Here is a 15689-nt window from a genome sequence, read left to right as displayed (position 1 = left end):
AACCTACTGAACATCTATGGGACGAACTAGAACGTCAGGTCAGAAAATATGAACAGCAAGCCATCTTCTGTGAGACAACTCGCCAGATGAATGGAGGGTAATACCAGCTGAAATGTATAAGACATTAGTAGAAAGTATGCCAGGTAGAGTATCCAATGTCATTTGGACCAAAGGAGCCCTGCTAAGTATTAACATATGGAAATAAATACTATTTTTGATTCTTTCTCAGGTGTCCAATTACTTTTGGTAGGAAAGTGTATGTTCACTCCTCTGGTTATTGTGCGTCATAGGAGATGACTTCCTACCGCAACAGCTAGGCTGACAATTAGATGTAAATTGCTAAATATTAAAATGACATAAGGTTGAGTGTAATTACACAGCGAATTAGAATGTGCTCATATTAAATCTAATTTGTTTTTAATATAGTTTTGGCCTCAATTTGGAGGGCAGTAATAACCAGTGGCCCCAGGAAGGTAGAATCTGTATCATATACTTGGATACTAGCACAGAGTCTTTTTTTTATTACAGGCCTAATATACTGTATTGCGGAGCTATATTTCTCTGGCCATGGAGATAAGTGCTACATTTTGTAATATGCTGTTCCGTAGATGAGGTATTTCAGCTTCATCATGTTGACTTTTAATGGTTTATTTAGCACTAAGATATTCTGCAGCGTTGTACACTAATGGCAGTTAGTTCCTGTCTCCAAAGGGGCTCAAAAGTTAATTTCCCTATTTCAGATATATTTGTCAGTTAATGCACATAAAGGGATTTTAACAAACTGAGAATAACCTTAGCTAACCTTTTGGTATAGTTATGTGAACAGGACTAGCATAGGCTGATCACGATTCAAAGCCAGATATAGCTAAAAATGCTGGATGTAGGAGGTTTTAGGAAATAATGTATCTCTATACTATATACATACTATGAACAATCACTGCATTTGGAGCAGCCGGTGCATGACATCTTGAGATCAGTAATGTGGTACCACATGATGGCCGCGTCACGATCTACTCTCAGATAATGTGTTGACCTCTCCTCTAAGCAGCATAAGGCAACATTTGGCAGCCCTTGGTTAATGTGGTGACTTGAGTGACTTTGACCGCAGGCCGATTGTTAGTGCACAGAGGGTGGTGGCAGTATTTCCGAAACAGATGCAGTTGTAGGCTGTTCCTGAACCATGGTATCAAGAGTGTACCAAGACAGGTTGAACCATGGAAGACATCCAAGAGAAGATCACACAGCGGCAGGCCACGTGTGGTTGATCCTGGAGGAGAGTGTCTGGTGGCATGTCTGATATATCAGCAACAACATGCCAAGGTGGACCAACTGAACCAGCAGTACAACAGCAGGGAAGTTAGACAAATATCCACAATGACCATGCGGTGCACTTTGCGTTGACAGAGGTTCAATAGCTGAAGACCAATAAGGGTGTCCCCGATATCCCCCTGTCAATGCCAACAATGTCTTGCAAGAACCCAGAAAAGGTGTCAGTAAACACATGGCAGAAGGTTGCATGACATGACAAGTCCCATTTTCTACTGAACCATATGGATGGTTGGGTTCACATCTGGCATAAGCAGCAAGAAGCCTTATCCCATGGGTGTACCATTGGGCTTCAACAGGCCAGTGGTGGCAGTGTTATGGTCTGTGGAGTGCTTTCTTGGCATGGTCTATGGCCATTGATTATGCTAACACAACAAGTGAATGATGAATGCTACAGGGACCTATTAGCTGACCATCTGCACTCATATCTTCAGGAAGTCTTCCTCAACTACAGCGCCATCTTTTAACAGGACAACGCTTCACGTCATTGAGCTCAGAACGCTAGGGAGTTGTTGGAGGAACACGACAATCAACTCTCCACACTGTCTTGGCCCCCAAACTCACCAAATTGTAACCCCATTGAACATGTTAAGGATATGCTGGAAAGGGCTGTGAGATCTGCTCCCACTTATCTGCAAAATGTTCACCAACTGATAGAGCCGCTGCAGTGGACATGGGTCAAATTGAGTATGGTGGGTGTTTGCCACCTTGTGGAATATGTTCACTAATGTCTGAAAACTGTGATTGCCCAAAAAGGTGTACTAATCTGTTGTTGAGTAGGTGTTCTTAATGAGGTGATCGTTCATTACCTGTAGATGAGGTATTTCAGCTTTATCGTATTGACTTTGTTTTATAATTACCTAGATACTATAACTTCTGTCATCAGCAGCCCTAAGGTCAAGACATTAACCAATCTTTTGTAGTCATTATCCAACGTTCAGAGATATTTCATGCAGTTAGCTGTTGGCTTGATTGGGGCCTCTAACAATTACAGTAAACTGCCATGTTATTAGAGCTCACCAACCTTTCATGAGCTTCCTTGTATGGAAATTAGATCCGTGACCCCAGAACAATCCTAGTGACTTTCAATAAAGCCTGGTCATTGGTGCTAGACTAGCTGGGGCGAGATTGTCATACACTGCCAACCTTGCGTAATGGTGTGGGGAATAAGCCAAGAATGGTGTGATTGAGGAAAAACATCCAGAGAAAGGGATCCTATGGATGTAAACAAATGGTCAATGGAAGGGGTCAGAGGAGGATATCAAGAACAGGTGGTTCACAATCAAGGAAATTGCAGCCGAAAACAATGCTGGTCCAAATGTACAACTTGTTGCTCCTTAGCATGGATGGACTATAACAGCAGTTCCACCACCATTGTGTCTAAGAGAAACAGATAGATGAGGGTCCAGTGGAAAAAAGAGCAAAAATTGAGTCACTGAGAAGTGGGAAAAAGATCTCCAGGTTAGATAATACAGATTGCACCGTGCTGATGGGAGGTCAGAATTTGGCGCAAGCAGCATGAATCAATGAATTCTACTTTTGAGATGTGGAGGTGGAGTAATGGTTCTTAGCACACCCTGGATCCTCTGATACCTGTGGATGGGCACCATGACAAATTGCTGTGCTTCTGAAAGCCAAGGGAGGTCCAATGCACTACTAGACGGAGGTCTAATAAAGTGACCAATCATTGTATTTCGAGAGGGTAGCATGCAGTTAATTCACTTGCTGAACATATGAATGATGAATAGCATAATAGCACTAATGCTTTGTAGCATAGAGAATATTTTGACCAGGTTGACCTATGTATGACAAATTAGATTACACTGATAACTGCTATGAAATTGTCATTAAGATTTGTGATGATACGCTCATATATGTAATGACTTTTTTGATTGTGCGTTCCTTCATAAAGGAGGTGTCCCATTAGGCCAAACCCTATCAACTGTTCATCATGAGTCTGGAAACTCTATCAGCTGATATTGCCAAGGGAAATAACAGCACATGGTGTGCATTATTGCATAGCTCATTATTGCCCATATTGTAGCAAAAAGACTATAGCCATTGTTACCTAAAGAAATTACACCTTCACTGGGTGCAGGTGCCAATGTAACAAAATACTTCTTCAAGGGGTTGTCTGCCCTCTTGTCCACTGATGACCTATTTAGAACAGTAGTTGATTGATGGGGGTCTGCTCCTCAATCCGCTGTCGGTGCAGCGGGCTGGATGTTGTCATCAGTGGCCAGCACAGGAAGTGCAGGCACTGGCTTCACTCCACTTAAAATCACTGGGAGCGCTGCATTGCTACGTCACATCCAATCCTGATCAGGAGAGCAGCAGGAAGTGGAGGAGCAGCGCAGCCCTCCCATTGATTTCAGTCGGAGTGAAGCCTGCGCCTGCACTTCCTGTGCTGACCACTGATGCCAGCGGGTTGGACGATCAGCTGATGGATGTGGATCTCGAGTGGTGGACCCTTTTCCATCAACACCTACCATCCAGAGGATAGGTCATCACTTGAAAAGAGGGCAGACAACCCCTTTCGCTGGAATATGTTGGCGTCGTATAAATATAATGGGCATAATTCTGCTTTCTACATAACAGCCTGTTACTAAAGTTACAATATACCGCATATGATTAGAGCAGATTCTTTCCCTAATGACTATGTAAAAGCAGTATAAACATGTAATTGCTGCATATATTAATATGACAAGTCAGCTGAGGCTCATGAAAAAGAAAACAATGGCACATAGCGAGCCTCGGTTGTATTCTATATTGCTAAGACTATAACTGTAGCGTTGGAATTCTGCGCGCCGCTACATCATGAATTAGCATAGAAAGCACGGCACGCTCTTTATGCAATCCGGATGTCAGTTCTGGGTGACTTGGCATAGCGATGACTCATTGATTACTAGTAATGACTGTAGGTTGTCATCCAAGACAAGCAGTATGGCAGGTATGTTAGAAATGTCCCAATGTGTTCCATCTATTCTTGGGCTTATAGATGATAACATAACTGAGCTCTTAGAAGGTAGCGAGATACTTAGCCTTCTGGGGAGATTTCAGTCCTGAAGCCTGGAAAGTTGTGAATGCAGCTCTGCACTATAAGACCATATTTACATAGGAGTTATTCTTGCGCTAGTTCTGTCCATGTCTGACACAGACAGAACTCGCATGGAGAATGAACCCCTTCATTTGGGTGGATTCATTCACATGAGCGATTTCTCATTCGGATGGATGGTCGGCGGAAAAATTGCTGCAGGTCCAATTTTTGTGCAAGTTCCGCATTATAATAGGGCATAAAGTATGCAGTAGGCTTGCCACTGACCAATATAAAAGGGGAAGAGGTTGAGGGTATGACTAGGGGCATGGCTTATTACTACGGTATGTAAAATGTTACCTCTCAGTGGCCCCTATAGTAATAGCCCCCCATCTCAGTGGCCCCAGTAGTAATGCCCCCTCTCAGTGGCCCCCTTAGTCACTTCATTAGCATCAGTGCACCACATTAGTGGCCTAAGACAGAGGCGTAACTTAAAGCTCCCGGGCCCCAATGCAAATTCTGTAACAGGGCCCCCAACTATAATGCTTTATTCATAGTACTGGGTTCCCTATATGGAGAAGAGAGGCCTCATGGTCCCCCTAAGGCTCCTGGGCCCGGGTGCAACTGCAGCCCCTGCATCCTCTATAGTTATGCCAGTGGCCTAAGAGCAATAGTGTGTCTTCTTAATGGCCCAAATAAATAGTGTCTCTGATAGTGTCCTGAATGATAGTAGTGTGGCCCCAATAACAATGGTGCGCCGCCCCCTTATTGTTTTCAATGGGTTCATTCTTACTTTTGCCTATGTGCACGCATTTCACACACGCAAAAAAAGCCCAACATGCTCTACTTTGGCGTGCATAGCAGTCTATGCGGGTGCGCAAATAAACACCCGATCCTGTGTAATTGATAACTAATTAGTCACACTAATTAATCACAAGCGTATCTTCTCCTACGGTGGTCTGAAGGAACCCTTACACATGTGGATTTTGATGCAGATTTCCAGAGTGGCAAATTCCGCTGTGTCCTGTGGAACAATTCTGTTCTGGGCAAAAGGTCCCTAATAAGTGCCCTTTTATTGGCCAAGTCTTCCTGCCGTGGGCTGCCGCAGCTGGGTGGGGTTTGGGCTGCATGCACTTTATAGCAGCCTCCTTTCCTTCATTCTATCAAGGTATCAGATATTTTGTCTCATGTTCGACTGTGGGGATTTTGATTAATGGTTTAACCTACTGAAAAACTTTTGAGATTGATCAGTGATGTAGAGACATCTGTAACCGATAACCCCCCCTCCCCCACCCACCGTAAGGCCTGATTTATCAGCTGATAAGACAAAGTTCCCAAACCTCATGTCAATGATTTATCTGCGGGTCATAAAAACTTTATCCCACAAAAAAAACTTTTAAGCCAAAAGTAACCCTTTATTAATGATTCTCTCGTGTCTCCTCCTGTTCTGGTGGGGTTTTTTACTTTAAAAAAATGCCTTTAAATGCAGCCGTGATTTTTGACCATTTAATACGGCACCAAGCAATCATTTTTTTTAGTTCTGTCATTGTCGTATTTTAAGACACATAACTTTTTGATTGTTCCTTCAATACAGCAGTATCAGGGCTTGTACTATGTGCAGGATATTTTTCGAATATACCGGTATACCGGCATATAGTTTGTTAGCTTTTATTCTTTTTTTGTGAAGGAGGGAATGCAAACATGACAATTTTTTTCGTGTTTTTTCTTTGTTGTGTCTGTGCGCTAAAAACACCTTAAGGGCTTATTCACACAAACGAGAAACAAATTTTTTCCTCGCAGCATGTTTTTGCAATAAATTTGGTGCGGAATTGAAAAAAGCTGAATCCTACCAGTAATTCTACATCAAAATCCGCTGATTTTGGCGAGGAATTCAGGGATGCCATCAGGGGCGTAAGTAAAGGCTCATAGGCCCAAGTGCAAAAAGTTTATCTTGGGGCCCCCCAACTTCTCTTAACCCCTTAATGCAGAAGCGTAACTTGAAGCTCCTGGGCCCCAATGCAAAACCTGTAACGGGGCCCGAAACTATAATGCTTTATTCATAGTACTGGGCTCCCTATATGGAGAAGAGAGGCCTTATGGGCTCCCTAAGGCTCCTGGGCCCAGGTGCAACTGCATCCCCTGCACCCCCTATAGATACACCAGTGGATGGCATATTCCACAACACTGTGGCGAAAATGTCCGTTCTGTTATAAGGTTCCTAAGGAACCATTCGCGCCATAACTAGTGTAAAATCGTTTTTTTTTTACATTTTTTCGTTCAGCTGGTTCAGTCCATCGCTGGTCATCAAGGAGTCTGCAAATGCCCAGGAATGGTTTGTACATGACTGAACGATCACCTTTTATATAGAACGACTGGCAAACGACAAATGATCATTTTTACACCTGCATGAAATGAGCGCTGAATGATAAGCGAATGAATTATTGTTCATCGTTCAATCATTTTCTGTGTTTACGCTGAATGGTTATTCTTCATATTCGCACAATTCATTGATTATTTGAACAACAGAAGGGCCCTTGGTAGAGGGTTAATAAGGAAGGATCCGGTATGTCTTAGGCTGTATGCTGCAGAATTCTACCTTCATTCATAAGAAATAATATCATAACTTTATTGAATCTACCGTGTTTCCCTGAAAATAAGACAGTGTCTTATATTAATTTTTGTTCAAAAAGGTTTAACTTTTTTACATGTATAGCTGAACACTATTTAAATTGACTTTTTAATTAACTGTTAGCAGGGCTTAATTTTGGAGTAGGGATTATATTTCAAGCATCCTCAAAACACCTGAAAAATCACTTTGCATCCTCAAAAATTCAGGAAAATCATGCTATGTCTTATTTTCAGGGTATGTCTTATTTTCAGGGAAACAGGGTATACAGGTAAACCTCTATACCACATTTGTGAGCACAATATGGAAAGAATAGTACTCATTGATTTCACATTTCCGTATTTTGCATATGCATTTCGGTCACGCAAAAAAAAAAAAAAAAATAGAACATGTTCTATTTTTCTGCGTATTTGCAGACAAAAGCTCCCTATAGAGATCAACGGGGAGATGCAAATGCAATACAAAAGGATATACGTGAAACGCTGCGTAGTTTTGCTGGAAAAAGAACGCATATTGGACTAATTCGCTATTTCAATCGGTGCGTTTGTTTGCCGCACGCAAATAAACTTGCACTGCGCACAGAAAAAGTACATTAAAATACGCCCAATATGCGCACAAAAAAAGCCTCATTCGGTGCACAAACACGTTGCGCTGCTGAGGCGCGTGCTATTGCCCTTACGCTGATATAAGGCCGGCCCAAGCAGAAAGGGGAGTTCATATTTCCTCGCATAGAATGAAAAACCAAATCTGATTTCAACATAAAGTTTTCCTAGTGGCGGTTCCCAGTGTCCCCTCCGTAACCCCCGTGACGCGGCGAGGAGGCTCCACGTATGAGCTACATAATCACTTTCAGGTGTTGCGCTCAACAAATTACAAATGCCTTCTTGGCAAGTTGTCAGAGATTGCCGGAGTCGGTGGTGAGCGGGATGAATGGTTGTGATGGCAGTGATAGATGCTACAGAAAGCCCCACCAGCCCTGCTTTATGTCACCGGCTCTGGACAGCTTTCAGGGGAGAAGGAATTTTCTAATTGCATTGCTGAGTATGTGTCAGAGGAGCAGATCCCAATGGTTCTCCAGCTTTCATTTCTCTCCTGTCCTTGGCGGGAGGAAAGCTCTAAGCATCCTGCATTAAATGAGAAGTCTGGAGCCTGGAGCTTGGATAACAGTGAGATTAGCTTTTGTTATGTAGAAAGAGATGCGGAAAGAGTCACAGCTGTTCGGCTGCAGTCATGTTATGTTATACGTATTATATGAAAGATAATGGCATGCTATAAAAGCACAGAACATACAGTAATATTCACCAAAACAAAGATAATAACCTGAAGCACGAAGGCCAGGAACACAAACCAAAGACCCGTACAACATGCAAAAAAACTACAACAAAAGTATCATAGAACACAAAGCCAATAATACAAACCAAAGTACCATACAACAAAGAGCCAAGAACACAAGTACCATACAACACAATACAAAAAAAAACTTTAAAAAACTACCATAGAACACAAAGCCAACAACATAAACCAAAGTACCATAAAACACAATACAAAAAAAAAAAAACTACCATAGAATACAAAGCCAACGACACAAATCAAAGTACCATAGCTGTGACAGCTATGACAGGGGATTGGAGGGGGGAGATAGAGGCTTGAATTTAATGGATGACTGTGATTGGCTGAGCGCTGTTACCAATCGCAGGCAGCGCTGAGCTGTCATTCAATGATGGCTGGGAGCTGCCTCTGATTGGTCACAACGCTCAGCCAACCAAAGGCAGCGCTTTTTGGAGGCGGGGATTTTTCAGTCCCCGGCCACCAGAAGACAGATGAAGACTGCTGGGGATGGAGAGAAGAGCCGGAGTGCTCTTATAGGTGAGTTAAATTTTTTTCTTTTACTTTTTTTACAATTAGCATCGATTTTCAGGGAAGGGCTTATATTTCACCCACCCCCACTCCCGAAAATCAGTGCCGCGGTGGTGGCCTTCATTCCATTGCTTTCAATGGGGCTACAGCAGTGCCAGCCCCATTGGAAGCAATGGGATAACAGCTGTGGCAGGACATTCCTTTATCCCCGCAGTCCCCACAGGAATGAATGAATCCTCTGCCATAGCTGTCACAGCTGTGTCAGGGGAGCGCGATGTATTCCCTATGTTTTCAAAGGGGCTGCCGCTGACCCATTTGAGAACAATGGGCGATAGGGCAGAACTTTCTTAGCGCTTGCGAGTCTTAAGTGAAAACATGGCAAATGAGAATGAAACCTTTGAAAATCATTGGTTTCATGATCATGTGGTTCACTCATTCTCGCATCGCAGAAACACCTATCGCCAGTGGGCAGGAGCCCTAAGGTGGCTTTACACAGGACAATTACTGTCTAAATAATGCGAATGTAAGCAATAGTTATTCTTTATAAAAACGGCCACCAACCAGGTGATGAGTGAGAATTCATTCACAAGTCTTTTCGTATCAGCTAAAAATAGGTGCTGGTTAATTAAAAAGGTTTTCCGGGCATTTAACCCTTAGCATTATTTATGATTTATCCTCGGCAGGGGGTCCCCAGCGATCAGCTGATCACAGCACCTGTATTCACTGCAGCAGGGCTGGTTGTCCGGATTGGAGTCGGAGCTGGAAGTACTTAAGAAGGTATAGCTCTCATTGATTTCAATGGGAGCTATATTTTCTAGGGCACTTCTGGCTCCGAGAGCCCTCAATGCTATCAACATCCAGCAAGCTGCAGTGAGTGCCAGGGCTGAGATCAGCTGATTGTTGGGGGTCCCGACCGGTGGACCTCTGCCAATCAACTACTGATGGCCTACTTGAAGATACGTCATCAATATTGCAAGAGGTTGAGTGCCCGGAAAACAGGAAATCGTTTGTCTTTCAACTACTAGTCAATAACTTTGCAGTTACAGTTTTGAAGTCAAGACTAATTCCATCCCATGTGAAAGCTCCCTAATCCACCCTAAGTCAACGACACAAATAACCATAGCAGAGACTACAATACAACATTACACTACCATACAACACAATGCCCACAACACAAACTAAACTACCACAAAGCACACATAACAAACAAGATAAAACTGACACAAATGGCAACTATTATACTCCAGTGGAATGGAAGAAAAACAAAAAAGTCTTGACATGTAGAGATAGCCAGATGGTTACGTCACACGGAGGATAAGAGATCTGTGATACATTAACACAATGGAACCTGACACTGTACAATGTGCACATAAGGACTTTTCAGTTCAGCATTTTAAGCAGCATTAAATCCAATAATATCATTATACCGCCTGGCATATAGAAACTATCAAACAACTCTATTAGGCCGGGTTCACATTTACGCTGGAACCTCCATTTGGAGACTTTGTCGCAGATCTGCCACAAAATACCGGAAGAAATAGCGCTGCATGCAATGCTTTCTCTTCCAGTAAAATGCTGGGCAGATGAGTGGAGAACGAACGGACGCCATTATAGTCAGTGGGGTCTCTTCGGTATTGTTCAGTTCCATCATAAGAAGGATCCCATTCGGCCGGGGGATTCCCCTTTCCTGCTCCCCAAACTGAACAGAAAATTGGAATCCCCACCACAGATGTGAATGCAGCCTTATTAGTATTAAAAAGCTTTGCTGCATTTCCTAAGGGTTCCCCGGATCCCCAGGGAGCAGAGAGGAGATCTACAATAGCAGAACACAATTTTTGGACGCTGCTGTATATTTTAGTGCTATATATCACAATAAAAGGGAAAACACTGATGCTGGAATTTGGACAGTTTCTCCGTGATTCACCTGAAGATTTACCCCTGTGTATGTTGGTATACACTATCCTAGCAAAAGTAATTGGACACCTGAGCAACAATCAAAAGTACATCCATATGTTAAAGGGATTGTCCAAGTCAAGGGAAACCCCTGTCATTGGGTCCCCCATTGTATAAAATAAAAAATCAGCAGTTTCTCACCTCTCCCCACTCTTCCGAGCTCCTGTCGCAGCCAATGACAGACACAGTCATGATTGCTCAGTGCTGTTATTGCCTGCTGCAGCTTGTTTGTAGATGGGCTTAGTCTGCCAAGTGAAATCACAGGGAGACCAGAGCCGGCGGCGGGGAGAAGTGAGTAAGTGCGGATTTGTTATTTCATACATTGGAGGACCTGGTGACAGGTGTTTCCTTAACTCGAACAACCCCTTTAACACCTAGTGGGGTTCCCTTGGCTCTAATGACATTGGATCCTCTCTGTTGTAAACTTTATACCAACCTCAAATACATTGCATTTCCCTCCATCCATCCTGCAAGTGTCTGTTCAGTTCTATCTTGAAGATGTATCGACCTGTCTACAATGGTGCAAGAAGTGTCATCATTGGACAGTTGAGCAACGAAAGAACATTCTATGGAGTGATAAATCACACTACTCGATCTTTAGATGAGATGGACGTATCTGGGTGTGGAGGATCCGGAGGAATGCCTTTGGCCTGAGTGTGTTCTGCCAACAGTTAAATACGGGGAGAGTTACATTATGGTCTGTGGATGTGTTACGTGGCATGGTCTCGGTCCGTTTGTTGTAGTGGAAAGATCCATGAACACGGAGGTGTACCCTGACATTCTAGACAATAATGTGCTGCTGACAATGTGCTAATACTCTGGGAATGGTCAGCAATACTTCCAACAAGACAACACGCCTTATCACAAATCCAACGCCGTTCTACATTGGTTTGAGAATGTGGATGTTCCAGGATTTGACCAGCTGCACAGAGTCCCAACCTGAACCTACTGAATATCTTTGGGATCAACTGGAACATCAGTTTAGGAAATATGAGAGAACTCGCCAGAAGTTTTCAGGATGAATGGAGGGAAATTACCAGCTGCAGTCTGTCAGACGTTAGTAGCAAGTATGCAACGAAGAGTATCTGATGACAATAGGGGCAAAGGAGATCCCATTAAGTATGAACATAAGGAAATAAATACCTTCTTGTTCAGGTGTCCAATTACTTTTGGTAGGATAGATGTACAAGCTACATTCAATGCATTTTCTTGGTCAACATTATAATGATATTATTGATTTACCGAACAATATATTATACAATACCTGTATGAGTTGAGCTGCGATTTCTGGGGTCCCATTTCGGACGTCATGGCCATTAATTGTCAAAACACGATCATTTTCTTGTAAATAACCATCTCGAGCTGCAACTCCTCCTTCCAGTAAATTAAATATAAATATTCCAGGCTCATCTCGTTTGCGGACCAACTTTATCCCAAGCTGGACATCTTGGCTGCTTTTACTTAACACAACATGTATGCTGTCGTCCCGAGGGGAGTGTGAGTCTATGATGACACCGTTGCTCCTACATTTGTACCTCTGTTCCCTGAGAACTGTAAGTTTCAGCACCTGGCAGGGCTGTCTTAGGATGGAAAGTGCATAGCAGTGAGGCACATTGCTGATGTCGATGCCGTTGACCTGCAAGATTACAAAACAACATAAAATTAGTAATTATTACCAAAAAAAAAATTAAAAAATAATAGTGAATGGGCATAGTTGTTCGGTGGTTTCCAAACTGCATGTAAAACCTCATGCAGCTTCTGACCTGCCAATAATGAGCCCCAAAGCTCCAGCAGAAGACTTCCCATTAACGTCTATACAGGGTGTAGTCAAAAAGACGGATCCAGCGCTATATCTCAGTACTAGTGTCCTATATTGAAATAACAGTAGTGTACTTGAGTAGGAAGGCATGGATGCGCTACATAATGGTAATGCACAATGGGCCCCTGGGGGTCTGGAACATAGATTTTAATTATGTGTTGTGGCCCCTGTAAGTGATAGAGAGTAAAACACAATTGCAAAGTCCAGCATCTTTCTAAATCCCGTGGGACTGCTATTGGACATAATAGGGACTGCTATTGCATATATCTTTATAAGAAATGAATAAAGGTGACATAGTAGATAACCAGATCTCATTGTTTAGTATTATTTATAGCTATAAAAATGTGAAAATCTACACTATCCTACCAAAAAGTAATTGGACATCTGAGCAGGAATCAAAAATAGTATTTATTTCCATATGGTAATACTTAGTGCAGCTCCTTTGGACCTAATGACATTGGGTATTGTCCGTGGCATACTTTTTATTAATGTCTGATATACTTCAGTGGGTATTTCCCTTCATTCATCCTGCAAACATCTGGCGAGTTCTCTTAAAAAAGAGAAGCGCTGTTTATATTTTCTGACCTGACATTCCAGTTCTCCTCAAAGATGTTAAGTAGGGTCAGGTCGGGCCTCTGTGAAGACCAGTCCAATCATGTCAATGTACAACCAACAGATTGAGATCATGCCATATGAAACATCCCCAGACCATAACAGAACCTCCGCCGTACTTAAAAGCTGGCACAACACACTCAGGCAGAAGGCTTCCCCAGACATCCTCCACACCCCGATACGTCCATCTGATGTGAAGATGGAGTAGTGTGATTAGTCACTCCATAAAATGTTCTTCCATTGCTCAACTGTCCAATGACAGCGCTCCTCGCACCATTGTAGATGGGCTGATGCATCTTCTTTAAGAGAATTTGCCAGACATTTACAGGATGAATGGAGGGAAATACCGGCTCAAGTGTATCAGACGTTAATGGAGAGTATCCAATGTCATAAGTGCCAAAGAAGGCCCCACTAAATATTAACATATGGTAATAAATACTACTTTTCATTCTTAATCAGGTGCCCAATTATTTTTGGTAGCATAGTGTATATGCATATGTCCTTAATCCTTCTATAGAAGTGAATTGCTTTTAAAGTCAGTTTTACTTGAAACTAATCAGTTAAATCTTCCGCTCCCTGATGTTAAACTCACCTGCCCCCACACTGTCGTACTTTCCATATGTATTCAACTTTCCGATTAGCTAGGTCATTATCTCCCTCTTTCAACTACCTATGTATCTGAAAATCTGAGCAGTCAGCAAATTTGGTTAGGATACAAAGCCGCACACATACTAGAGTGATTAGGCAGGTTTTATGTGGCTTAATATCCCTAGGAAAAGATGATGAAATATCATAAAAGATGGAATGTTTCAGAATCCCAAATGAACCTTATTTTGGTTTTCAGAGAAGTTGTGTCATCCATGACCCCCGTGCCCAGACTTTGGAATATTGTGTATGAGAAATAAGGACTGCTTATAATAAAATATACGGAGTGGTTTCCAGGTGTTCCACTATTCAGTTATGATCTAGAACCACAAAAACATTCCTTCCTAGCAGTGTTGTATATTTTATGCTAAAACTAATCCTCAGCTCTTGTGGTTCAGTAGAGAAATAATAAGGATGTTACTTGACTTCATCATACCTACTACTCTGCTCAGCAGATTCAGTGTCTAAAGTTGGCCAACTATTGTCATGACTTACTAGTCTCTGAGAGATTGTAAGAATGGCAGCCCAGTGCAAAGAGAGAAAACAACAACAATCATCAATATTGCCGGCATCATCTGTAAATACAGAGAATGGTCACTATATTAGAGTGGTTTCACATCCGTGTTGGATTCGGAGGTCGCAGATCCGGCACAAAATATGCTTCATGTAGCGTTTTTTTCTCCCGGTACAATGCCGGGCAGCTGAGTGGAAGCCGAATTGCCCCTATTAAAGTTGTTGAGTGGGTAAGTTTTCCGTGGATTAGTTTCAATGTGAATTTACATTAGAATGGGAAAATCCAACGATATGAGTGACTTCCAACAAGGCCTGGTCATCGGTACTAGACTAGCCGGGGCCAGGACTTCATACACTGCCAACCTTGTGGAGTTTTTTTGTGCAAGTGTGGAGAATATACAGAGAATGCTGATCAAGGAGAAACATCTGGAGATTCTGTGGGCGTTAACAACTCATTGATAAAAGAGGTCAAGAATTTTTGTGATGAACAAGGGGTGCGCAGTCAAGCGAATTGTAGCTGAATACATTGCGGGTGCTCCAACTAATCTCCGAACACACAACTCATTGTCCAGATTTCGCTTGCACCATGCTGATGGCAGGTCAGAATTTGGCACAAGCAGCATGAATCGATGAACCCTTCCTGTCAGCTGGTCAGAACATGTCACTACCTCCAGCAACTACAAGAAGCTTCCTGTCCGCAGGGGCCAATATTCCTGCAGAGTGATTTCAACACCTAGTGGAATCTACGCCATGATGAATTGTTCTGAAAGCTAAAAGAGGTCCAACATGCTACCAGATAGGTGCTTCTAATGAAGTGGCCATTCAGTGCATCAATGCCACTTGTAGCAACATTATCAATAACTAATTGATGCATAGTGTGTAGCTTTTACCAAGCGCCTTTACCATGCAATTAGGATGCTTCCTGTGAGCAGTGAGGCTTGTAGTAGTGGAAATGTCCAGATCTTCGACATTAGTTTTATAAGCCACCAATCACATAATTAAATGGTGTCACTGAAGTGTCCCCAGAAGTGCTGTTACCTTCAAAATCATGTCTCCTGGAAGAAGTCTCCCATCTCGAGCGATGACCCCATCTTGGTAGATGTGTTGTATGATGATCTGGGTCAAAGGAGTCTCATTCCCACCCACAATCCTGATGCCAAGACATTCACTTGGATCTGAGCGATTGATTTTAATACAAGTAATTTCTCCATCTGGGATAAGGTGGGCCAGACTTGGCAGTACTGCGGAGATACAAGAAAACAAACATTAATTTATTCCTAAAGGATACAAGATTATTTTTATCC

At 42.6% G+C, this 15689-nt stretch overlaps 1 protein-coding gene across 2 annotated transcripts in view; it reads right to left on the bottom strand.

Annotated features, from left to right (window-relative positions):
• LNX1 (ligand of numb-protein X 1) overlaps positions 1 to 15689 on the bottom strand; it is a 179609-nt gene that overhangs the window by 69359 nt on the left and 94561 nt on the right. For both annotated transcript variants that reach the window (XM_066573077.1, XM_066573078.1), the window contains exons 5-6: positions 15424 to 15626; positions 12061 to 12432 (exon numbers count right to left, since the gene is read on the bottom strand). In XM_066573077.1, coding sequence (XP_066429174.1) covers positions 12061 to 12432; positions 15424 to 15626 — 575 coding nt within the window. The remainder of the gene's footprint in view (positions 1 to 12060; positions 12433 to 15423; positions 15627 to 15689) is intronic.

The sequence above is a fragment of the Eleutherodactylus coqui genome, chromosome 7 (genome assembly GCF_035609145.1).
Source record: "Eleutherodactylus coqui strain aEleCoq1 chromosome 7, aEleCoq1.hap1, whole genome shotgun sequence".
Taxonomy (NCBI): Eukaryota; Metazoa; Chordata; class Amphibia; order Anura; family Eleutherodactylidae; genus Eleutherodactylus; species Eleutherodactylus coqui.
The sequence above is the reverse complement of the archived record's forward strand: the minus strand, read 5'-3'. Positions and strand labels throughout refer to the sequence as shown.